Source organism: Ischnura elegans, chromosome 3, assembly GCF_921293095.1.
Source record: "Ischnura elegans chromosome 3, ioIscEleg1.1, whole genome shotgun sequence".
Classification (NCBI taxonomy): Eukaryota; Metazoa; Arthropoda; class Insecta; order Odonata; family Coenagrionidae; genus Ischnura; species Ischnura elegans.
Genome location: NC_060248.1, coordinates 86,886,421 through 86,913,234, shown reverse-complemented (window position 1 = coordinate 86,913,234; position 26,814 = coordinate 86,886,421). Strand labels below are relative to the sequence as shown.

Sequence of the window (26,814 nt, the reverse complement as noted above, 5' to 3'; positions counted from 1 at the left end):
AATTTAATTTTTTAAGTAATTGTTTTACTAATAAATAAATTAATGTTTCATCCCGATATTTGGATTGATAGATGAGGACAGAACGCAACCCTGGTGTGTATATCATAAAATTTTATAGTAGGGAGTTTAATTTGTTTTCCTTGATGACCTGAATAGTTTTGCAAAGTTATTGCTGAAAATCATCCCGCCAGGACGTAGTATAATTGAATGGTATGATTTATGGTATTTTGCTAGAGTTTCAATGCGAGGGCTGCTATGATTGGTAAGGCATGAACTAAACATTTGATCAATCGTTGCTATGTTTCTACACCACTTAATCCAATTAGGGTGATTAATTTCTTTTCTAGGGCCACCTGTAGCGCTTTTCGATGTTTACAGTTAGACGCAACATGTGGATTTTAGTTGCGGATATCTGCCGGATTTGCTTGTGTTTGAGCGGAGACGCTATGTGTAGTTTCTTATCGCTGAAACAGTATTCCTTGTTTACACTATGCAAATTAAATTTCGCTTCCTTTCTGTTGATTTCTGCTACCATCTTAGCCAAATTTAACTGAGCAGCACTGCTTTTTCGCTATTCCACTGTAGACCACTAGAGGGCGAAGTTGAATAGGACCAGCCGCTGAGAACATTTTAAGAAAATACTAGCTTTTTGTGTATTTACTCTTTATAATTTATAACTCTATATTTTTGTATTCGTAAAACTCTTTAAATTTATTCTTTCCCTAAACCTGAGTCGGTTAATTTTTATTTAGAGAATTATATCGCATGTATCGGTACCGACACTGAATGGAAAAAATACCGTCTTACCGGATTATTCTCCTCAGCGAGAAGATCATATTTGAAAATCTATGCATACTTGATAAAAAGAGTGGAATATACCGGTTTACTGATGAATGCATGCATCCTCAGGTTTCGGCTTCGCCAGCCATGGGCGCCACACTCTTGACGGTGCCACCCTTTTTCCTACTAAAAAAAACCTCCGACACTGTAACACAAACAAAGGAAAGGGCTGTATTTTTTTTTCCTCTCCTTCATTCAAAACCACCGACGGGTTGAATACTTATTTTTTTGTCCCGCGACACAAATCAGCTTGATGCGGATGTCCTTTGCATTCCTCTCGCCGGAAAATGGCCCATTTGGTCTCTCCGCTACATTTTAATGCCCCCAGTCCATAACTCCTTCAGATTATTTTTCGCTATTCCTCCCATCCTGCTTTCCTCAACCCCCACATCTCTCTCCTACTCTTTAAAAGTGACGAATGAGATAGAATTCATCGCTGCAGAGAATGCAGGATGTGTATTTAAGCACTTCCTTTTCTCTTTTTTCATCATTCATGTACTTAGATTTGTTGCTCAAGAAATCCATTTTTCACGCGCCTCACTTAGTGGAATGTATTATTCATTTCTGGGATCGTTATTCTTAACAGTTAAATTGATTTCGGATATAGAGTGTGACGGGTTTTATTCGCCAAGGTTAGTGAGATTTAACCCTGAGCTGTTTTCTTTGCCAAAAATTTCCACTTCAGATGCCAAATTACCCCGATATTATTCCTATGTCATTTATTTTGATAATTGAATATTTTCGCGATGATTTATCCTGGATGGCCGTGGTAATGGAAAATGTAAGTTAAAATTTAAATCTTGAGTTTTTGTAATTGTAATTTCCTCTTCCTTTGTCAGAGTCCCGTAATGATTAATATTTTGGTGCACCATCAGAGTTATTGAATTTACGCGGTTTATCAAGCATTTCTTAGCAGAAAACTCGCCTTAGCCTCCAATTCTACCTGATTCCAGTCATTAGCCGATACTCTGTACGCTGGATTCGGAAACGCTCGATATGAATGCAACTCTTGACGATTTTTTTTCTAAAATTAAGAGTCAACGTTGTATAAATATACCATAACCTGTACTTTACCATTTATATATCACATTTATTTCTGTTGTTGGTTAATTTTTCCTTATGCTGCTTTTATTAAATCAAGATCCAGCTGGTATAAGTTTAGAAACACTCCGTTAAAACCGAGAAATGAACTGCATAATTTAAGCAAAATTAGATAGAGTATTTTTTTATATCTATAGAACACTGCGTCTCACAAGCTAAGAGGTCTCAAAGCGGCCTGATTCATTCCTGAGTAGATGGGAGTGTTTGTGAGAAAGAAACTAAAATATGGGCCTGCATTTAAGCTCATTTAAACATTATGTTTTTCAAATAACGTATTAATTCTTGTACTTTTCAAGATTTTGGTGCCTGATTCTCGTTTCAACCTGTGTAACCGTATCGTTATCCGTTTTCTAACCGATGATCCTTAGTTCATAATACAACAATCTCCATGCTTGGCTGCCATGTTTTAATGTGTACTAACACCTTGAAACTACACATTAAGCATATACTGGCGTTACAATGGCAATGTTACCGACATTCCTTCTATCCACGGCTGATTTATCTTTCCTCCAGTTCATCTGCATACTCTTCCTCCTCCCGAAGTATCTAGCCATTTTCATTCATTAACCTGCTTCATTCACAACCATTTTCCGTAGATAGAGCCCTTTATTCCGGACACGCTCGCCATTTATCTACGCTCAGGGTGGGGCTTATAAGGGGTTTGATGCAACAATCTCCCATCACTCACGGTGTCGACCTCTCGCGACACTTAATCTCAATCCTTTTTTTCCCATTCCGCGGCGAGAGGGAGACACGGGCGCTCAAAGCGAGTCCGCGCATGCGCACTCCGCATGGTCGAATGGGGGTGAGGCCGGAAGAAGGAACAGCTCCACTCCATCCATTCATGCATTAGACTCGTTGCCATCCATCGAAGGCGTGATATTTTTTTTGCAGCATTCTTCCACCTCCCATTCCTGTCCCACCCGCTGCCAATCCTCATGCTGACTCTCTTAAGCTCTTTTTCTTCACCTCTTCCATTGGTTCGAGCCTTTATTACAATGCAGCCAATCGTACTTTTTTCCCGCTCACGTCAGCTTTGAGTCTATTTCCTCGATGCAGACGCCAACACTTTTTAAGAAATAATTGCTCTCGCTTGGTTGTGAACATGCATCCCTTTAACCGTCCTCTTTGTCCCTCCCCCTATTCCCATTCCAAAGTACCGCAGTCGATCGTTCTTCGGGCTTTGTATTGCAGTGAACAGACAGGGTGGCGATCAGACTTCAGATTAACCGTGCATGGCGACCTGGGCAGAGGATAACGCCGAGTTTTGAATTTATTTTTAGAGTCCAAGTACTTCTATCGACCATTATTTCATCGATTCATTAATTCGAGGAGTGGAGACACCAGCAAAAAATTAAGGCCAGATAAATCCTTCATGAGTAGAGGTCTGCGCTCCCCTTTTCATACATATTTAGTGGTATCACCACTTTTATCACTGGGGAACCCCCTAATCGTAGCACGATGGGATGGCAATGAATGCCATAATTTTCAAGGGCAATGATAAAAATTTTCATCGGCCATCCGAAGTGTAGAGGTACCTGCTATCTCTGCTAAGCTTCCGTTTTTGGACTTTTTTATTCATACTTTTACGATATTTACCATATAAATAGCATTCAGTTCCCTGTAGAAGTCTGGGTACCTCAAGAGTGCGCATTGTTTTTGCATTCTCGTGGAGTAGAGACCCTCCGGAATAACTAGTTAGACCTGCCCATACGGTAACCCAGCACTAGCTATGATCTTCAGGAGTGGCATGCAAAACATGATGATGAGTCGTTCAGAGTCGCCATGACGACTCAAATCCGCAATGTATTCTTCAATTCGAAAGATGGAAAGGATTAATTCTGCTTCATTTCCTGTAAATCAAAATAATAAATGTTCACCTGTCTAACTTTTGTAGTGTAAATTTTACTTTTTGGATGGGGAGAACGCAAAAATGTCGACTAACAATAACTCTCAGCATTTATAAATGCCAATCGTCATCATTGCAGTCTCATATTCTTTATCGCTATTTTCTATAGAAGCATGTACAAATCTACTAATTCTTGTCCAAATTCTCTTCAGTTCAATTTTTATGAATGTTACCCTTGGGTGCTTCTTTCTCTTATCATTTCCCGCCACCCCCTCAGCTTTTTTCGCCTCCATTTCTCCTTTACGGGACCTCTCTCAGAGGTAACGCTTAACGGAGCACATTAATGGAAAAACAGCGTTTATCGATGCAAAGATAAGTCGACTCCTCCCGCTTGTGTTGTTGCCCGGGAGAACTGGACTGTATCGCCATCGTAGACCGTGAAACGGAAGTAAAATCTGAAATTGAAGAGATACTATTTGTAATTCAAAGTTTTGAAACCAATGCATGGTTCTCTCAACTGGTCTTTGTCTCTAAAATAGCATATGTGGATCCAGTTCCGACGGCCCAGATTCAAATCCCAATCATGGTAGAAATATTTTCAAGGAATCTCCATCTCAAGTTTACATGCTTTGTGGATGGGAAGCCTATGTTGTCTTGCTAGATATTTCGTTCTGTGAATGGGAAAGGAAGCCGTTTCACTTTATGCTTTTTATTTAGGGGAAGCTGGAACTTTCGCCCGTATCCTTCCCTTATTTTCCTCAATGTTGGATATGATCTTACTGATCAGTTATCACAAGCCCCCAATCACCAACCGTTTACAAAATAAATATTTGAAAATCGCTGCTGCTTTTAGGTACTGAACCTCATTTTCAGGGTTTTTATCAAATCTTTCGGGAGGCAATGAGGAGAAATGTTATGAGAACCTATAAATGATACTTAATATTCATATCAGACGGTTTGACGTCCTACGCGGTAGGTAAGAGATCGTGCTTCTTACGATCGCCACGAGATGGTAATGATAAAAATATTTGATACGTTCGAAAGCAAGGAATCAGAGCCCAGTCTGGATAAAAGGCAGCCAACATTTTTCTAACGTGTGCACTTTCCTATGAATGTTTTCTAAAACCATGGGGACTAAGAGTTTAATGTTTGAATCGATTTTGACATTTTTATGTTTCCATTTCCTGTTTATATCATAATGAGATTAAATTAACGAGACAGATAATATTTAAAACTCTAACTATGTATAAAATTCTCTAACTATAAAATTATATTCTCTGAAAGCTATGGGAAATCACTCCTAGCCATCTTTCATTTTAACTGAATTTAATATGAGCGTTTAGTATTCTCACTAATTGAAAATAATTTCACTCGACACATCTGTAAATTCGTGAGAATGCTCTTTGAGAACTTAGAAGAAAACGTTTAACCATTCTTTACCCTCTTTCAGAACGAGGACCTTTCACGAAGGCTGTATATATTTTATGTTAACCTCCCGGATGATGAATTAATTCATTAAAATCATTCCTACTGCAATATCCTAATATTTATATTCTACCTTTGCCGAAAGAGTGAAAAATATTTAATTGGCTATATAGGTAACACACATGTACTGTTGTAGTGAATTTGATTTGGATTTTAATAATGGAATTGGGAAAAACCGGTGTCGCATTGAGAAAAAATAGCATTACGTCACAGTTTTGGCGGAATGCTTACTTTAAGCCCTCTTTTGATAATCATTTAGTTCATTATTCAGTGGAAAATTACCATTTCCCAATTTTAGCCTATGATATTTGATACTTTTTATCAAAACATTTGATTATGTTTATTTGATATTATAAGATATTTAATACTGCTTGAATACTTTCTATCTCCGGGACCTTATTTTGATTTACAAATGCAAAATTGTTTCCCGTACTTACTGTTCGTATCTCCAGCAACGTTTTGTTTGACTGCAACGCATATGCTGGGCTTGAATAAGTGTGACGTGGCATTCCGTCCTCAAGATAAACACCTTGTTATTTCATGGCGTACCAAAACTTGCCGCAATGCATTATATATTTTTTCAAAGCAAATTACAGCATAATTCGTTAAGACTTTGCCGCATTATTAGCGTTTCCGTTCAAAACGAGGTATAAACAAGCCGGTAATTATTAAATTTTTTAATGCTCAACGACCACATTCTTCTTTTCTTGACACGCGTACAAAGGTACCGGGACCGAGTTTTCTTATCTCCTGCTCAAAAGGAGGAGATCCCGTTCTCCAGGAGTTAATCCTCTTCCTTAATTAATCAGATGTGTGTGTTTCGGCTCTCCTTGTCGAATTCGGTGCGGAGCGAACTGAAAAGGGACTGCGGCGCTATGCCGACGTCTTCGTCGGATCCCGCGACTGTGAACCGCGGTCACGAAGTTCACACGGGCCCAAATCCAATTAGGAAGACTGTGTGGGGGAGATGGAGAGGGGAGAAACTCTCTTCACTAATTGCAGCGGCAACCTGGATTATATTGCTCCGCTCTGCATTTTCCTCAAACACGGGAAGTAGGCACTACATAAATTTTAGCTGGGTTTTAAAAAACGACGTCCCAACTGCATGTAACTCACTCGTTTCTCCCGCGTCACTAGCGATGTTCTCCAGCCTTTCTAACACCAGTAGGCTTCGTGGAGCCAAGTGACTTGTTGACACCGTATGGAAGATATTAAATTATCCTTGTCGTGTGGTGTTCATCGTCTGAGACACAATCATGCGATGGAGGTCTCTATTCTTTTCTTATGTTTTGGCGTGAACTCTCAATTTTTGATGTTGTACATCAATGGAGAAAAGTGATTTTAGCATACTTCATATAAATCTTTCGCCATTATAATTGAGCCTCAGAAAAGAAAATTCAAATTTGCGGAAACTGCGTTTTGCTGAATTTATAGACTCCATTTGGCCGCACTTTACTTAAAGGTTTGCACTATTTATTGAATGAATAAAAAAAAATTTCCTACTCTGTCCACTTTTTTTGCGGAAATAAATAACGCGTTTCAATGCATAGTATCGTCATCAGGTGGATAGGATACTTATCTACCTGTTGGTTATCTCATTTATCTGATGATAAAGCTATGCATGGAAGCGCGCAGTTGATTTTAGCGATAAAAAATTGAACAAAGCACGAAAAATATTTCTTTGATTCACCATGTTGTTCTCCTATTGCGGGAGTAACAAATGTACCCATAATTTCTTCATTATGTTAAGTTAATTGCATATAGTTATCTTTCGCAACGAACGCGCTGCTTTCACTCCAAACTTAAGCTCACAAGCTTGCAAAAATAAATCGATCAAATTTTATCGTTTTCATCATATTTATATCCCAAATCACTAAATTTGCCGTCAAATATGTAAGAAAATTCGTAATAAAGAATGTCAGAAATTGGTATAGAAAAGAATACCGAAAGAGAAGTGCTCTAGAGCTCATCAGGTTATGCCAGAGACCGGTAGCACATGGAATATAGTATGGCTGCATAATGGTGAATACTTCAAGCTCCATTATTTTAGAATACCTTCGAGATCTGCAGTACCTTCGGTTGGGTGCGAAAAAATAAATGCCTGTGATTAGTGGAAGTGACTCACACTTAACACCCGTCCCTTGCAACAGGTGAGCAGGACGATAGCAGGTGACGAGATGGGTGGAAGGTAAGGAAGTTGAGAAAGTTTCATCATCGCACCGTGGTTCCTCTGCGTCCCTGCTGTCGTCTTAATATAGCAAGAATTTATGAAGATACTACCTTTATAAAGGCGATAGGTAGTCCCTAAAAATTTAAATCTCAACCATTTTTTATTTGTTTTTATCCCCAGCTCAGTGAATTAAAGAAGGTAGTGCTGGAAGGAAAGGGAGGCTCCCAGCTCACTTCTTGAATACTCCATGAAAACCTACATTAATCGGTAGAATACTAATAATAATAATATCCCCAACGATTTGCTAGCCACCCATCGTGACGATTACACTATTTTTATATTCATTGTCCATTATTGAATCTGGTTTCTTGATGAGTCGAGTTAAAACCCTGATGTTCGGTTGATATCTTATTGTTAGAGTAATTTGAATTCCTGCTTCAGTGTAGTGATCTGTCCAGAAGTTGGAACCATAGTGTGGTCCCCGAAGCGTAGGCTAACATCGCCATGAGTTTATATTCACTCCTACTTCCACATTTTTCTCTCCTATGCGTCAAAAATACTCCTCCTCTTTAAATAAGAATATTTTCAAATATAATCCTCCTAACGAATAATAAGAATGGACGCAGGATCAGGCTCGGCACCGGGTAAGAAAATTAAAGCGTACTGTAATTGACTCCAAATTAAAACAATTAAATAAGACTGCCTTTTATATTCTCGCTGAATTTTATTTTCCGAATTTTTTTGACGAATGCCTTAATTCATTTCTCACGAGCACTTGAAAATTTCAGTCATAGCGAGGATATTTCTAATTACCAAAGTGCATATTACGATTGTTTTCTGAAGGTGATCCCATCTACAGGTAAAATGCCTCTGGGGTCTAAAGATCTAACCTGATTTTATGTATATGAAAATTTAAAATATTTAAGGTGTTATAAAAAATATTATCATTAAAATTATTTTTAAAGAGAAAGTAAAATATTACGCGTTTAAAACCTGGCACCTTTTTGTAAAGACTTTTACTTCACGCGAGATAAGGTATTTTTTCTAAGTCTTCGCGTTTTGTCCCCTCGAGAACGATTTGAACGGCCGAATAGGCTCGGGGAGGGAAAAAAGACGCGGAAATCTTTAGGAAGGCTCGTTGGACTTCCTAATTGGAGCGTCCCCCTTAATCTCCACGTTTCTCAGCCACCCGTTTTATGCCCCTCTCTCACTTTTTTTTTACCTCCGTGTTTTCTAACGCGTAAAATATGTGAACATCGACGAGGAGAGAAGGCGGACGCCCGCTCGCTTCATTTCCATTGCCTTCCGCAGTGAGGCGCTTCTGTCACATCCGGGGTCTTTCCCACCCCCTCCCTCGAGTCTCCGCACTGTGGGAATTTGCTGAAAAGATGGAGGAGGGGTAGGTTTTGATGAGGTGGAGGGGCAGGAATGGGGTGTTTGGTGGGAAAAGAAGGGTCATTCCCGTTAGAGTAATGAAGTCTGCAATAATTATGGCCGAGAGAAGAGTGGTGTGAGTTAGTCGGATTGTATTTTTTTCTCTCTAGAGGAGGAGGAGAACGAGACGAACATTTTGTACAGGGTGGCATACCGTGAGCGATCTTGGCCAGAAAAGGGACCGGTATTTTCGCCATTATAATAATGATAAAAGAGGCATTGCAATTTGTGCGCAAGAAAAATGACTAGTAGAACGGTGGTTGCAAAATTAGGTAAGTTCCTAATTTTTTTCTTGCAATGTTTTTAAATAGACTCCTATTTTCATTAAAATATATGCGTCACAGAAGTTTTAACCTCTAAAAGTTCAATTTAGTGCATATGTTTTATTCACACATTGCTCGTTAATACCTTACTCAGCTTTTGTCTTGGAGGTTAATTACTGGTTCTGCAGGTGATCATTTCCGAATTCGAAGAGTTGAATAAATATGTAGTTATAGTTCGCCAGGGCCCCACTTCCTGTAACATACAAATTATAATCCGATTTTACACGCTAATTAGATGAATTATTTTTCCTACACCATACCATTAATGTACAGTGAAACCTATTCCACATTATTTTATTTTCCTTGTTCGTAGTCATGTGATGAACGTTAATTGGCATTACTACCATTTTGAAGTATTGAAAGTCAGAACCACCGGATTAGTTATTACATAATGCACAGAGGCGGATTTAGGTCGTTGTTTCGTTCATTACTTTCTGCAGTGCCTTGGTGGTATGAAGTACATTTCTTTCTGATAGTAAGAGACAAGTAGCTTTTAGATATCCATCATTGGTTTTTAAATATGGTTTGCTAAGCTATTGGCATTAAAAATTTTCGTGGTAGAACCACCAAAAAATTTCCGTAATTTCAGTTTTTCCAGATATTACAGGGGGTGGCCAGCTCTCCCCTAACTTAATCCGCCATTGGTTGAGGGACACCACCACATATTCCTATTTAGATTATTTGGCCGGTATTACCGATATTTATATTTTACCTACCTCTCCCTCTAGTGTTTCGTGCGTGTTTGGTCTTTCTTGGTCGACCGGAGTGTTGTTGGGGTCGCGGAGGAGCAGAAGCGGAAGGAAGGAAGGGAGTATGGGAGCGGGGGAGGGGGGCGAGGCCGGAATCACGTGGGAACCATCTGGAGTGGGAGGGTGAGTTGAGTCTGGCAGGTGTAGGGGAGGTGGAGAAGGAAGGGTTCCGGCCCACCCCACCCCCAGTCACCTCCCCTCCCCCCGGAAGGTTCCGGTGGAGTGGTTTGTGAAAGGTGAAGAGGGGGAGGGGAGGATGGAACCGTGAGCGATAAGCGATTTTTATTTTTCAGGCGAAATTGAGACCATTTAGTCTCGATGGTGGCGTCGTTTCCCATCCTTATTTCGTTTGTACAAGTGCGCACATACCAGCTATGGTCAAGCCGTTGTTTAGGAAACAATAAAAAATTCCTAATTACAGTTTTTGTTTTTATCAGGGGATCCGCGGTGGTCATTGTGAAAACTCATTGCTTGCCGATATCGCTAGGGATTTATTTATTGCAGTTGCAAAAATGTGGCCAAGATTTGATTTTTAGTCATGCCGTGGAGTGGATAAAGTATAGCCATTAAATTATTTTATTGTGATTGGTTGAATGAATTCCATTCACATGTTCATATTTTCAGCTGCATTGAAGTTTTCCTTCGCTGATTCATAGAAGTGGATTAGTTTAATCTTTCCTCGCTTTCTCTGTACATTGATATTTATGTGTAAGAATACTATGTGATGAATAGCATCGTAACTGTCTAAAAGTTGACTCTTTATTATCTCCTCTCAAATTCTTTTTACCCTATTTTAACATGATTCCTTTTACTTATAATACTCTGTCTACTAAACTTTCCAATTTTTCAAATATTTAAGCTTACACATTTTTTTAGTCGTATTATTTTCGTGCATCTTGAGAAGAAGAGAACGAGTAGCTAAATATTACATTTCTACGGATATATACTTTAGTGACTGTATGGTAATTAAATGTTCATTACTATGCAGTCGTGTTATAGCCTATGCTATATATTAGTACATCACTGAGACCTTACATTTCTCTTGAAGCTAGCCAAGTCACGCAAGCCTCTTCTAACAAGTTACTCGCTCCTTAGACCGCTGATTTAGCTCTGTCGCACGCGAGAAAAATCCTCGCCCACATTCGTCGCACTCCGTTGGATGCATGAGTATTCATAATTAATAGCTTTTTTTTTCGAAAAATATTAGCATGTTTTTTTTCTCCGAAGAATGCAAATTTTCGTTCGAGAGACAATAGATCGAATCTTTGCCCATTTTTACGGTTTGGGCGTAGATCAAGAAGTGAGACGCAATAAATTTCAGGGGAATAAAAATGTCTCGAGGATGGTAACACCATTTCCTCGAGTTACGGGGGAAAGGTAAGAGCCGAGAGTATTGCTTAGGGAAGTTGGGGAGAGAGGGGGGTAGGGCAGTAGTGGTGGAAGGAGGGTTGGAAGCCGTTGACGTGCATCGGCCGACTCGCACGTCCGAGGTCCCGGTTCGACACCCGCTCATCTGTTGGCATTTACCGAATGCTTCCGCCTTGACCGCAAGCAGCGGAGCGACCACCGCATCGACTTCCGAGGATTCGTCCTTCCATTCTCGCTGGGGGAGGGTGGGCGTGCAAGCTTGAAAAACGCCTCGGTATTTCGACGATGTTTTTCTGACACCAATGTCCATGGTGAATGGACTCGTTCTCCAACTTTGCTGATTTTATTTGACATTGTTGATTTTGATAGAATGTAGAAAATGAAGAGACCCATATTTTTCCGTTTTTCGATCCGTTTTCTACTTCTCGTGGCGAAAAATCGACGGCCTGAAGCTGAATTTTTGTGTGCGCTTTGATAGTGCCTTTCACGGGAAAGTCGATGACGTCATGAACTCAAGTCTAGCGTCTTTCCACGTCTCTGTTATCCCTCGGTCTTGTGTATAGGCCTCGTATGGTTCGTTGTGGTTTACGCTCTCGTGTGCGATTTTTTTTGCTAACGTGCTGTTGTTCCAGATCGAACTAAAACTAGTGACGTCACCAACTCATAAAAAGTGGGCGGCCGCTTTAGCATTTTTAACGTATGAGAGAATGGCTGAATTAGTAAGATGCTTTTCGTCGTAACCTTTAAATTAAATTTAAATCAGTGGAGGTTCACCAATTCCCATTTGCGGATATTGCCTACTTTTTGGTTTTTTTTTATCCTCCAAGAAGTACTCGAAGTGATGTTTTACTATGACTTTCCTGCACGATTTCAATAATAATTACGACCTTGCTTTCCAGTTTTGACCCACTTTGTGCAGCGTAATAAACGTAGTTGCTAGCTTCCTCTGGCCTGTTATGCTTCTTTAAATTACACTGATCTTGGTAGCATATTTGTTAATCCTTGATTCGCCTTCTTGAGTGTTATGCTTCTTCATATGTATTTAAAAAATCGTTCTTTTTAATCATTCATCTATTTTTCAACCTTCATCGAATTCATTTATACTTTCATGGAAAGGATGCGAGAAGCTGTTTTGATTCCTTGGTGACCCACGGGCAGATTTAAGCCCTAAGAAGAAACCCGGGTTTACTTTATTAGATTCACAAATTATAGATTTTCTAATTAATTTTTTAAAATAGGGAAGCCAGTAGCGACTGTGCAAAACATACCTCGATATAAGAGAAATCCCTTTACCTTTATATCCACATTTACTTTAAGGCTTTTAAAATTTTTGGTTATATAAACACGAAATTGTATATGTAAATGAATTGAAATATAAATCTTATAGTTACAGAAGCTATGCTTAAAGTAAAAGAATTATTTTAAAAGTTATATATTTCGGAAAAATGTACTATTAAATGGGCGACAGGCTTTAATTTTAAATTTGTAAATACTGTTTTTAAACTTTGAGGCTTATGAGACGGTGCTGCAACATGATATCATACCGATGCACTAGGCGTTTAAAGGTTATGAACATGGCAATACCAGCTTTAAAATAAATAAAAATCCCAATGCGTGTTCCTCGATTTGGGAGTGGCCATTGAAGGAGACGTTCAAGAGGGTTTCGGCTATTTGCTCCGCTACGGATGGTTGGGCGGTTTGATAGACGCAAGAGTTGCTGAGTAAGGATAGAGTGAAATCCGGCGTCGAATTTAGACCAACGTTCATGGAGAGTGGCTAAGGTGAATAACCCTTCCAACCGACTGTTTTAATGTTATTAGTGTGATCTTTGGTTGAATTACAATTGTGTGACTGACGCCTTCTCGTGAAATAATGTCTCCACCCAGAATAGACACGAACCCAGAAATACATTCCGACGGTCTCATGTAAGCATTTAGAAGAGGTATCAATAACCTATCGAAGGGTCGTATTTTGACATATTTTATTAATATCTTGTTTGATGCTTGCAATAACATCTTTAAATTCTCAAAGATTTAGAGTGTAAAGCATTTTGAACATTTACCTGTATCTCAAATGTAAACATTTTGCATTGTAGACATTTTTGAGGTGAAATTTCGGAAATTGTATTGCAGGCAAATGTATGCACGGGCCTTCTTTATATGCCATGACAATTATAATTTTAAAAAAAGGTAAAAGCGTACTTTTCAATGACTTAATTCGTGGTTCAATATACTGGTGGAGTACCGTCCGCTTTACAAATTAGCCCATTCCTCGTGGTGACGTGTTATTACAAACCTCTTTGGAACAAAGACTATCGTGGGTGTCGCCATCGCTTACAAATTATTTCTTTTCAACTTAATGAATAAGGTAAGATTTAGCGTGAATAAATTAGGTGTATTAATAATTATAATTTACACGAGTTTTTAGTACAATTAATCATTATTTATGAAATAACTGAACAACAAATCAGAAGTGCGCTCATCCGATTAGTTCTCAGTAATGTATCACATTCTAGGTATTGGAAAACTGCATGAGCGTCCCTTGAGAACCGATAAACACGTTAAGTCTCCCAGCTTGTTGAAGCCAGCGGGGAAGGCAGAGGAAGAGCATAGGACTTGTAAATGGAATGAAGGGGACAAGGCCTACCGGTAAATTGAAAAGGAAATCTCAATTTGGGAGTGAGGAGACCCGGGGTGTTTCTAAACTTTTGTATTGGAGAAATGTTTGAGGCAAAATTTCCTAGAGTGGAGTACAGAAAACTGTTGCCAAGGATATTACTCATTCACCCTGAGAATTTCAAGATAGTAACGTTAGTTGGAGTAATTTGGTTCGGGTATTTCGAAGACCGTTCCATATTAGCCTGTCTTAGCGTAACCGGTGGAATATCTTTGACAATAGGTCATGAAAGCTGGGTCAACCGAAACAAACCAAGGAAAAATGAATTAAAGGCGTTACTTATACCTTTCCACCGTGGGGTTGGGATGCGCTGGAGAGATGAGAGTTCATGGATTGAAAAAGCAAGAGAAGGGAAAGAGTCGGTGGTGTGAGTGTTCGCTTTTTTCCAAATGGTTCGACGGGACCGCTCCCTTTCTCTCACGGGCGCCGCGGCTCCATTGTTTTTGCCTCCTCCGCGTAACGGGAGAGCGGAGCTCAACTCCGGCACATTCTACACTTCCTACGTCAAATCTCTTTCCTCTTTCTATTTCTCTCTTCCTCACTCTCCGTAGTCCGAATAATCGCGAACGGTAAAAATATTCCTCCACCCTCCCTCCCCCATCTCCTCTTCTTTGGAAGATGAGTGTTATGCCAGGGATCCTGCGTCGGCGATGACGCTGCAAGATGGCGCCGTAGACGAAATCTTGCGTGACGTCAAATACCCGCAGTTCATTGGGCCTCGATCTGTTTTTTTTTTCGTTGACCTCGAGTTTTAAAAAATTATTTATGTTATTTAAGCGGTATTTTTGCTTGCAATTCATGCAAAATGGTTAATGTTGAGCTAATTTTCGAACGAATGGGCATTATTATTTCGGATTTTTCATTCGTTTATGGGATTGCAATCCTAATACTGGTGTTCATTATTCCTCCATTTATCCTTTCCCCAAGCTTCTTTGTATTCTTCTGTATATGTCCCAATTTCTTGAATATGTATTGATCTTCCCTGGGAACTTTTCCTTCCGGATATTAACTATTCTGAGTGAAATGGAAATTTGACTATAAATTGTAAATAAATAAATAAAGTTTGATATGTTTAACGCAAAACTTTATACTAATCCGAAAAATTCTCCATGACTTGCTGCATTAATAGGCCCTACTAGAAACAGGTTGAGACATGTGCTTATATTCATTTCGTGATATTCAAAACATTATTTAGGATAATCATATTTTCTCTCTGAAGGTTGATTACTTTTCAGTTCTGATTCTTTCAATTCATCTTTAATTATTATTCCTTTCTACACCGTACATTATTTGAGGCACCGAAATCGATTTACCTACTTAATATGAATTAAATTTGATTCTTTCACTGTACTTTCTCCACAATCACTAACGGTGTAAAAAGTGTATTTTTATGATTTTCTTTAACGAGCTTTCTAATATTTCTGGATAAGTATGCTCTGTGGATCTTTCGCACGATTGTGCATTGCGGGTTACTCCCGCAGAGGTTATCATCACGGCTAGTCCCGGTATACTTTTAAAAAAAAAGTAAGCAATAATTACACCTTAGGTTGCTAAATTAGTATTACCTATAGTTTTTTCATGCTTGGAGAACCTAATTGAAGTTAAAATTATGATGTAGCGCTTTGGTTGACCAAAGTCATTTCATTGTTTTCTAACTACGCTGTATAAATTCATCGACGATGCTCATTTTTGTGCTGACAGCTCTCATTGAAATTTTCAAGTGTGTGAATATTTAGATTTACGATATTTTAGCCGTGGCGACGAAAAAGAAATTCATACATTCAAATGAGAGGTGCCAACAGTTTTTCTCTGCGAGCTAGATTGCTCCTACAATTTTTGCCTAATCAAAGGCATAACACCGGCCTCAATGATGCATATGCATGCTCTCTAGAAGAATGGAAAATAGAGACTTTAATTCGTCACCTTGATGCATTTGACCGATGCATCCTGCGGTTCCTTCGTCACATCCGGTGTCACTACGTGCTGTGTCACTTCCTCTTCTCGCCCTCTGCTCTTATCCTTGATTTCTAAAATGGCCGCCTTAATCGCTTTTTCAATTTGCATGCATTTCTGGGAATCGTATTAAGGAGCTGAGCGTGCTCAATAATTCTTGGGGAATTTCATTTCCATAGTTTAACAGGACTGTACTCATCATTCAATTGCTATGTGTAAAGATTGTGAGACTTAAATTGCATTTAAAGTTTTATGCTAGTGATAAAAAGCCGAATGGAGGACTAGGTGACGTTCTTGATTGTGGCACCATCAACATGTTGAATTATGATTTATTTATTTCGAATCTTTTCTTTATTTATTGTGTTGTTGAAAGGTTTCGGATTAATAATGGACTCTTCTGAACCAAAATATCTGTTAGTGTGGTATGGCTTTTCGTTACTTGATCATAGCAATTGCATGGATTAAGTAAATCTTGATTATTTATATTGAGCTGGTTCGTAACCTTATTTTTTAATCTCGTATCAGCGATTAAAAATATTTTGATTGATCATTTACCTCCATGCATCAGTTTTATATTAAAACTGATAAACTACTCTTTCCCTTTGTTTTGATATCGTGCCATGAACCAATACATAGACTCTTTCAATTCGTTTCAATTTCTCAATAATATATCCTCTAACATATATTTTTCTCGTTGTATTGCAATTTTTTCGAAGAAATTTCATTTTGCAGTTAATAATGTCAATTTTTCGATTACTTGGGTTAATCAATACTTGCCTTTTTGACACATTTTCTATTCATTTGAAATTCACCTTTGAATGAAGGACGGACAAATAACAATTCTTGAACCTACTTTTGAACCTAGAAATGACGAATTTGCGCGCATCCTTCAGCTCATCATTATATTCATTCCATGCCCAAGAGTCCTGAAATCCTTTACTTCATGGTTATGTTTCCCTTGCTTTGTGAATTGTATTATTTCCTGTGGACAAGAGACGTTCTTTTGAGTTTCCTAGAGATGACGATTGATTCAAAGTGTTATGGATTTCGAGTTTTTATCTATTAATAACCGCTTGAAAATAATGGAGATTATATAGTATAGGCATTGATATCAGCTACTCTTTATGTAAATCGCTATAGAATACTTTTGCTAGCTATATCGTTTTAAATTGTACTTGTTAACTTTAAAATTAGTGGTAAAAATGATTTTCAAAGCCCCATGTCCTCACTCAATCAGTAATTCACGAACTCCATTGTCGCTTACCGAGATTCATCCCATCAGTCATTTTTTACTGCTCCCCTTACATTTTACCCCATTTTTTGTGACCAGTTTCGCTCGACGTTTAAAGGTAGGCTCGGTTTCATAATTCTCTCCCGCTCGTAAACATGTCATCCTCCGAAGAAAAGCTTTCTTTTCTCGCAACTTGGGGAGTCCGACACTGGAGAAGTGCTTGCCGTCCACGCCTTGGGCGTATTGCATTATTACTGTCTCCCGGAGCACAATTCCAACGGCTGTTTAAAGCGTCCGAATGAGTAATATGTTAATGATTATCTCGTCCTTTATGCATTCCTGCTCGGTATGCTTTTCATTTCACTGGTGAGCTGTCTGCACTGCGTCGACGAATCTTGTCAGTTAAAGACTTAGCTAGATGAATCGGAGAAAAGTCCTTCCTATAAGCTGTATCCTTTGATGAACACGCAAATATTTTCACATCTACGATTTATTTCCCATTTTCTATTATCTCGTTATTTGTTTGCAGCTTTCGTTCACTTGAGTACGAAAGATTCAATTTTGGGGTTGAGGTCGTCTTGTCTAAAATTCGTACGTAATCGACCATCTGATCATGTTTTATTAAATATTCTCCTGCAGCATATGAGATGGCGACCGACAGATGGGTTAAATCTTAATTCGAAGGAAAGAGGAGAGCAGTTCTTTGCGAAAAATACCGTAGACTAAAGATCATTCCGCTATCCAGAGATTGAGATAGCGTTGTAATTAAAGTAACCTCGACACAGCATCTTAAATGGCGCAGATATTCCGATGAAAATCTCCACCACTTCGATTTGAACCCGGGACCACGAGATGCGAGGTCAACACTATTGTCACAACACCAGCCGTATTGCCGAGGTAATTGTTTCGGGATGTATCCAGTTAGGAGTGCACATGCGGAAACTTTATACATTCCGTGAGCATGGTTTCTCAATTCCAAAAAGTGATTACATTTTAATGGAGGAATACCTACGAAATTCTTCGTTTATTTACATCAAAATGACGCCTTTTTCTTGGGTTGAAAATTCTGATACTTCACTGAGCCTCGATCTGATCTAATTTTGTGCTGGTTTCTCCCCATTTTTGCCACTTTCCTGACAATACTTAGGCATGATTGTTCATTTTTTCATGCTCAAATCGACAACGCTCTCAAATCCATGCTCGCGGCTCGCGAAATGAGCGACATACACGTCTCACAGCAACGTCACTCTTCCTCTTTGCAGCAGGCGGGAATACTGCCCCTTAATTGCACGAACACTCTCGGGCCACCTGGGAATATCACGCACTATCAAGTCAGCCATCCTTTCTCCCACCACCCTGTCCCTGTCATCAACATATTTCCGTGCCATTGACCTCGCAACATGACCTCTGCTTAATTATCCGTCTCCCTCCCATCCCCTCCTCCTCCTTCTCCTCTACCTCTGACCCCACTCTTCCGCTTCAACACACCCCCACCCCAACCTATTACACCCCCCTCCATACTCCTTCCGCCCCCAGACCTCCCCCGTCCTTTCCGCCAACCATTAGCAAATCCAGTGAGACTCCTCCGCGGACCCGGAACTCGAAAAAAAAGAAGACCCGACGACGACGTCGTTACGAAGTGGTCTTGATTTAAATTCACCCGGATTATGCTTCCTCCCCACTTATCTGATTACTCGCGATTGTACACCTGAAAAACGGTATTCTAAAATTAAGTGGGAAAAATTCTTTCGCTCAAGGAGAGATTCTTGTTGTTTTTTTTACTAGGGAGGAAACAATACTGATGTGTTCCGCCAAATTTTATTTTTCGTACAACTTTTTACATGGGACTGTCGAAATCAGAAGTAATCTATTGGAACGGCAAATACCATCAGCTTAAACGAGTATTCTCATTATTCAAGATGTTCATTTTTAAGTGGATCTTCAGTCGTGGCCTAAAGCATGGTGCTTTCAGGGAAACATTTTCAATCTAGTAATTTTCATACACAATATTTCCCTAGTTGCTATTATTGCTTAATAGTCTACACTTATGGGTGGAGAACAGATCGGAAGTCAACTATCTTCGATCCTGAGAGAATAGCTATTGATTTAATAATGATAATCAGTTATAACTGGGAGTGTTCTTCTCGTAAGTATATGAGTTGTTGAATTTTTCGTGCGGCAGATCACCTTGGTTATCACTTTAACGGAGTCTTCTCTCAAATAACCAATATGCTAGTTATGCAAGGCTCTATCTTTGCGACTTACTCAGGAAGCGAGTAAGTACCTCCGTGTTTCAGAATATTGTTTTATGATGCATGTATTTTGCGAATAATAAGGGTCAGCCAACGATTTTTATTCAAAAAGTATTATTTGAGCGCACTAAACTATGAACATTCAGTAGGCAAAACATTATATCCTATGACTTTTTGTCCAGCTTTTTTACCAAAAGCCTTTGAAGATTAGCGTTTATAAGCAGTCTTTACTTAATCTGAGGATCCTAATTCGATTCCAAGGCGGGGAGTAATGCGTACTTTCCTCTCTGACAACGACTCACGTTTTCTTCCCTCTCCTAAATTCTATTTGCGCAATCGGTTTCAGCATTTCGTCTCTCTTCGTTTTAGCTCTCACATGTGCAACATGTAATGTTTTTGCATTTTTTCTGTTTCACAAACGGTCCGCTAATGATACCTCTCATTGTTTCCTTGTGCAGTCTAGTATAGTAGTTTCTCCCAATCAATGTCTATCCGTGAATTATACTTCCACATTTCACCTCGGACTCTGTGAAAAATGACGTGGTTCTTGGCATGTGCTCTCATTGTCGTACATTGTAGAGTATGATGAATTACCCGGGATGTATCTGATGTGCGCGTTATGGCAATGTTTGTAACCAACACCTGCGTAGAGTTTTATCACTTTTATAAGGGCATCTGACTATCCTTCTCCCTTTCAATCCCTTTTCCTTTTCAAATTAAGAATACTCTCTGATCAAAGAAAGCTGTTTGAATTTATGATTGATGATCGTAATTGAAATCGGGCTCATGTATCATTGCATGGGGCAAAAGGAAAATTCGTACCTGCTGTTCATTGTTCTATGGCATGGAAATTATTTTTAATTGCTAGGTTTATTCATTTTTTAACTTCGGGGAAGTGGATTAAAAGCTGCCTGGCAGAGAAGTGAAACTGCGTTTTGGCCTAAGCCGAATGAATTTTAACAATTTTTTCTTGTATCATATGATACTTTCTTTTTGCGTGTTACACGGGAATTTTTTTAAATTCGCAAACCGCATTACATGAGCCCTAAAATTGACACATTCTACGAATATTTCTCCATGTGATGCCTTACCGTTTGCAGAGAATATATTTTGTCACTTATGTTGTTAAAATTTGGTCTTTGTCTGAAATTTCCACTATCAGTTATTATGTATGTTTGGAAAAAGGCGACTCTTAGAGGTTTTTTCTTACGAATATCCTTGTTATAATATGATGGTGATATTACATGGTGCACGCACCTGAAAGATACTCGGATATTGGAGGCTTAAAAGAATGTCGGATAATTTAGTGCATACTCTTTTCTAGTCACGGTAACATTTTGTTGCATTTGATTGAAAAGACTTTAACTAATATTGTGGGCGATGGTCATTTAATGTGATAAAACTCTAATTGGAAACATAATTGTAATCAGGGGTGGCGAACTCGCGTCTAGCATGCCTTGAACGTTTTTCTGGCCAGCGAGATCATCACCTTTAATTACAAAAAAAATGTCCTTTATAATGCTAAAAGTAGTGAAAATTAATGTTATAAAATAAATTATTTACGTATTTATGAATTAACTGCCGAAATTATGCATACGATCTGCGGACTTCTGATTCATTTCCGTAGTGAGCCGATGGATCATTTTCGTTGGCCACTTCCTATCTAAATGATGAAATGAATTTCCGTGTAATTTTGAGGAAAAAAAGAGTGATGCTGAATTTATGCAATTTATAGCAATAACGCGAGAGTTTGTGATAATTTTCCTCGAAGCTAATGTGGTTTCTGCGAGAACCTTGTAAAACCAATGATGCGGCGAAACTTCTATGCAGGCTGCTGGATAGTGAGCACCTTTCAGTGACCATCTGCTTACCCGTCGTCGGAATAGTGCACCGAGCTAGCGAGCAAGCACCCCCGCCACTCGTAAATCACCCGGCACCCGGGAAGAGCTAGTGGAGCAGTCATGGAGCGGCCGGCGATGGAACCTCAGTGTGCCAGGCAGGAGAGGAAAAATAGTGCCGCAAACGGCTTCGAACCGGACCCCGCCCACGCCGTTCCATATTTTACGTTGAGAAGAGTATGCCCTCGGATATCATCATCGACATCAATTTTACGATCATCTTTCCTATTTGGGACAAGAGCTTTAAAATAATTTAAGGGGCTTAGAGCTCCTCAAATGAATTATTTCTCCCGCTTTCAAACGTTTTGATTGTGCTGTTCATCCTTCAAGATTTGTGGTGCACGTGTCGAAACTACTCCTTATCCTAGAGGGCCGCCTATTACAACGCAATGAATAACATTCCTTGGAGCAATACTGAATGTATTACTTCTCAGTATGTTGCAGATTGCATCAACTCTTTTCAAAGCATAGTTTTATATTTAGGGTAGTTTGATATTTTCGGAAATAAATTCGAATTTGTAGATTGTATTTCGCACTTTCGTGACCAAAAATAGCATCTTTTTTATTACTTGCCGGTCATTCATAGTGAATAATCGGTGCCGTTAATTTATCAATAAATCCTATGCCTAAAAATAAATGCACACACGGGCTTTATTGCGCTGCATCATTGAATTTCGGTCTCTTAATCCCTAATCAGCCAATTTATTGTGGAATAGGTTAATGGTTCCTAGTTATAAATAATAAAAATTCGAGGATTGTACAAATGAAGCTGTCGGTCATTGATTCAGATCAGGATCCTGTATTACTAGTTGTTGTAGATATGATTTTTTTACCATTCCTATAATATGTGCTAATAGTTTCTCGTGGTAAAATAGGCTTTTTTCTGTTACTAATATTTTCGTATCTTCTTTCCATCGGCAGGCAAGAAGTGGCGCGGCCTCACCCCGCAGGACCGACGACCTTACGTCGAGGAGGCGGAGAGACTGAGGGTGATCCACATGCAGGAGCACCCCAACTACAAGTACCGGCCCCGGCGGCGGAAGCAGAGCAAGCGCGGGGGCGGCGCCTCCGGAGGCGCTGGGGGCAACGGAGGCTCCGGGGCCAGCGGAGGCGGCGGCGGCGGAGGGTCCGGGGGGCGCCAGAGGGGCTCCCCATCCTCCCAAACGGCCGCCCTGCCCTCCCACTCCCCCGCTTCCTCCTCTTCGTCCTCCTCCACCCCATTCCCCAAATCCTCCCCCTCCTCCTCCGTCTCCTCCCCCTTCTACCAGCCCAACGGCGTCCACCTGCAGCAGGGGGGCGGGGGCTACGGCGGATACGGCCCCTCGGCGGCCCTTCTGGCCCCACCGCCTCCGCCCCCGCCCTCGCACTCCTACCACCACAAGCAGCCGCCCTCGTCCGCCGGCTACGGCAGCTACCAGTTCCCGCACACTCCGGAGGCCTCGCCCACCGGCAGCCCGGAGCCGCTGGGCCGCAGCGAGCACCCAGGGGGTAGCGGTAGGGGGGGTCACGGGGAGGACGTGGTGGTGTCCAACGCCCTCCCCACCCCCGAGATGTCCCCAATGGAACAGGAGAAGGACAACTTCCAGTTCTCCGGGTCGGATGACAAGTCCCGGCAGGGCAGCGCCTTCCTATCCGCGCATTCAAATCCCTCGCACCTCCTCAAGACGCTCGCCTACAACCGGCAACAGAGGCTAAACGCATCCTACCACCACCCGTACGCACAGACACATGGGTGGGGTGGGCCATCTTCATCGGGCCTGGGGGCCATGATGATGATGATGTCTTCTTCGTCTTCCTCTTACGTTGGTTCTCCGTCAACCATCACGTGCGCCGGCGGTAGCTACGGCATCACTGCCAGCCACGAGCACTCCGGTGGGAGCGGAACCAACAGCGTCGTGGCCAGCACGACCTTCTACCCGCCCCTGCTCTCCGCCGCGGAGTCGAGTAGCGGTGCCGGGAGTGGCGCCAGCACCTCCCGTGGAGGCAACTCCGGCGGCAGCGGCGGAGGCGGCGGCTCCGACGGGGGAGTTGGTTCTTCCTCGCGGGTCGATAGCTACCCTGCGTCCTCTGCGTCGTCTTCCTCGTCATCGGCGTCGCAACAGCAGCAGCAAAACTCTTCTTCTACCCCACCCATCTCGGCGGCGTCCACGACGTCTGCTCAACAGCAATCCTACCTCAGTCACGGCTCCTATTCCATGCGCGATGGTTTCTCAGGTGAGATTTTATCTAGATTGAATCACCTCTTGCTTCATAGAAAATACCGTATTTAGAGGGAATGACCCTTTCTGAAAAAAAAAGACAATTTTTACCACACTTGTATTCGATGATTTCAACGGTCTTCATATCGACCAATTTGCTTCTCTGAAAGTTTAAAAGGCTTTCAAACAATTTTTTCGTCAAAAATGATTCAAGTGATATTTAGAGATCCTGTTTGCTCTAATTTGGGATGGAAGCCAAAGTGAATTTTTATCCATCCTGTGATCTATCGACTTTTTGAATCTAAATAAGAAATGTTTCTATATTGGCGATTGCTGAGCCTGTTAATATGTCAAGGCAATACTTGACATATTAACAGGCTCAACAATTAACGTCGTTTAGCCCATTTCTTCATGCGTTTACTCTTTATTTTGCATTCATTCTCTCTAGCATTCACTATATTTTCACAAGTAATAATAGCGTAAAAATTTCCTTTGATTTATTTAAGCTGTTTATATGCAAATTGGTAGCATTTTTTATTTTCGGTAGTTGGTACATAATTGCAAATTTTCTTCTTACAGGGTCGTGCGATCAACAGTCACAAAGAAGCTCGGAGTCAATGTCGCCCTTCGGTATGCGGACTCAAAGGCAGCAACACGTTCAGCAGGACTTCAGTGGCCAGGGTATGGTGAGAGACGAGGATATCATCGAAGTAGAGATGGCAGGCGACGAGGAAACCCAGGGTTCAGGCCCAGGACAGGCCCGGCGGATGCACCAGCACATGCTGCCCACTATGGACACGGGTGGCGGAGGCGGTGGGGAAGACGGAGGGCAATCGGTTGAGGGCCTCGGCGGTGGACCCTCCAACGACCTCGGGGTCCACGAATTCGACAAGTACCTGAAGCCCTCGACTCCCCACCAGCAACAGCAGCACCAAGGGGGCAGCCACCTTCACCACCACAACAACCAGCACCAAGGACAGCTGGGTCGAGTTCTCCCCTCACCCCTGGATTCCAACCACAACTACGAGCAAGGGCACCAGCACCAGCCGCACCTCGGTGCCCACATCCCGCACCAACAGCACCATCTGCAGCATCACCACCACCACCACCAGCTCGCCGGGGGCCTGGTCCCCTCGCACGGCACCATGGAGCAGCATCACAACTCGTACCACCACCCGCACCACCACACCCTGTTCCACCAGATGGACCAGCACCACCACAATGGCGAGCAGCCTCAGGCCGCAGGGTACCCGCACCACGCGGCGAAGGGTGACCCGATGGGTCTGCATTGCGCACCCAGGGGATACGAGTATGAGCACCTGGGACCAGGAAGCGGTGGTGCATTGGTGTCTGCATCGGTGCACGGCGCCAAGCAGGACGACGAAGACTTCAGCGTGATCCTTGCGGACGTGAGGAAGACGCTGTCCAGCAGTTGAAGTCTTGATTCTTTTGTATTTCAATGGAAGTGAACTTTGTCCTTTTATCAGCTGAGCAAAGCTCAAACTGACTACGGACTTAACCCAAGTGTCCTTTGAAGAAATAGTTATGACCCAAGCGAATCGTGAGATTATTAGTTGCGCCTTTGAATGCCTGGTAATAAAAACATTTTGTAATTGTATTTTAAAATATGTGGACTTCATGAATCCAGGACAACTGTGCCTTTAGTCGAAGCCATTATTTTATTTTTGGAAGATAGTGTTAATATTCCTATAAGGAAGTTGTTGTTGACTATATCCCAATTTTGTGAATCGGAACTTCTTACTCTCTGTTAAGTTTAACAAAGAAATCTTTACATTTTCAAATGATTTCGTGTGAGGAAGAAACACTTTTATATCTTGGTAATGCCTTTACTCTTTTTCGTCTGTCTTCCAACGTTGACATAAATGCCAGGAAGGTATGAACGATGTGCAGTCTTTCAGTGGCTTTCACAGGGCGTGATTGTTGCTAGAATCCAAACAGATTGACGGTCAGCATTGCATGCTTGGAACGTCTGTCGAAGAAATGACTTAGTGTGGTGGAGTGTGCTCCTGGACGATATTTGCTCAGGGTAGTCCTGACGCATGCGCAAATCGATATGCGTCTGAAAGAGCGACCAAAGAATATTTAGATATCGCCGTTGCTCTACCGTGGACATGAGCCAGTTTCACTGTGAGGATTCCAGCATGAAAGCCCTCCAATCGATGGGGCTTCTTCCATTTTTTCCGTCCAGACTTTTCTAGAGAACTCCAATATTACAGAGATGTCTATATATATATATATATTTTCTGAACTGAATGTTTATTATAATTTGAAAACCAAAAAGTGATTTTAATTGTTATATTAATTATTTTGAAGTGTTCTGTGCTTGTGATTCACCTCATATAAAGACTCTTAGAGCGTGTAAAGTGTTTTTTACGGTCCTCTAAGAATGGTATATCTATTTGTTAAGTATTAATATTATGAAAAAAATTCTACAAATGTTATGTAACTGAATGAAAGAATGATAGGGTTTCGTAAAATTGTTCGGTTTAATTATATAGGAATGGTGTCTTCCAGTGAAATTTCAGTCAAAAATTGACTGCGAGCAAGAATCTTTCGGGAGTACTTCTGTCAACAAAAACTGAAGCTGAGAAAGGAATTGATTTGTTATTTTATGTGCAAAAATCAGTCGGCGGGACCAAAGCGATATCTTTATACTTTTGAGAAAAAGTAACTTCAACTACATCAAGAATTCGTTCAAATGTTTTCTATGTAATTACGTTTTCGTCTTGACCATATTTAAATGTTTTATTAGGCAAGTAGGTTTGAAGAAATATGTTTTCATGGAAATTTTAATATGCCAGTTTTTTTGTTAAAATGGTTAAACGACGAAAATAAAATATAGATATAAAGTCATATTTTTGTAGATGATTTCAGGTATACCTATGTGTACGATTTTTAAATTAATCATTAAAATTGTATGCGATACTCTCTGTGTTCTGAAGTTGCATCCTATGTAGTTTTACTTTTTTTAGGGTTGAAATCCATCAAGAATTGCGTTGTAAGGGAGCTTGAAATTTTAAGTCCAAATTTGATCTGCCAACCTCCCAGAGATTAAACACACCATTATCCATACCATAAATCCATACCATAGCCTACTGAATTACACACACTAAGTGGATGAATTGATGATATTCTTTTTATTCTCCTCCTGTTGAACTTAGAGTAAAAATATCAATTCAAGGGAAAAAATCTTTCAAAGTAATTCAAACGACCGTTTCCGCAAAATTATATTTTACGGAACTTTTCTCAACGCAGGTATAAACCAA

The 26,814-nt window shown here is 40.7% G+C and overlaps 1 protein-coding gene across 1 annotated transcript in view; it reads left to right on the top strand.

Annotated features, from left to right (window-relative positions):
- The window catches only part of LOC124156118 (putative transcription factor SOX-15), a 255,632-nt gene extending 229,159 nt beyond the window's left edge, over positions 1–26,473 (top strand). The window contains exons 3-4 of the mRNA XM_046530451.1: positions 22,251–23,543; positions 24,107–26,473. Of these exons, the coding sequence (XP_046386407.1) occupies positions 22,251–23,543; positions 24,107–24,963 (2,150 nt within the window). The 3' untranslated portion in view covers positions 24,964–26,473. The remainder of the gene's footprint in view (positions 1–22,250; positions 23,544–24,106) is intronic.
- The last annotated feature ends 341 nt before the right edge of the window (positions 26,474–26,814 follow it).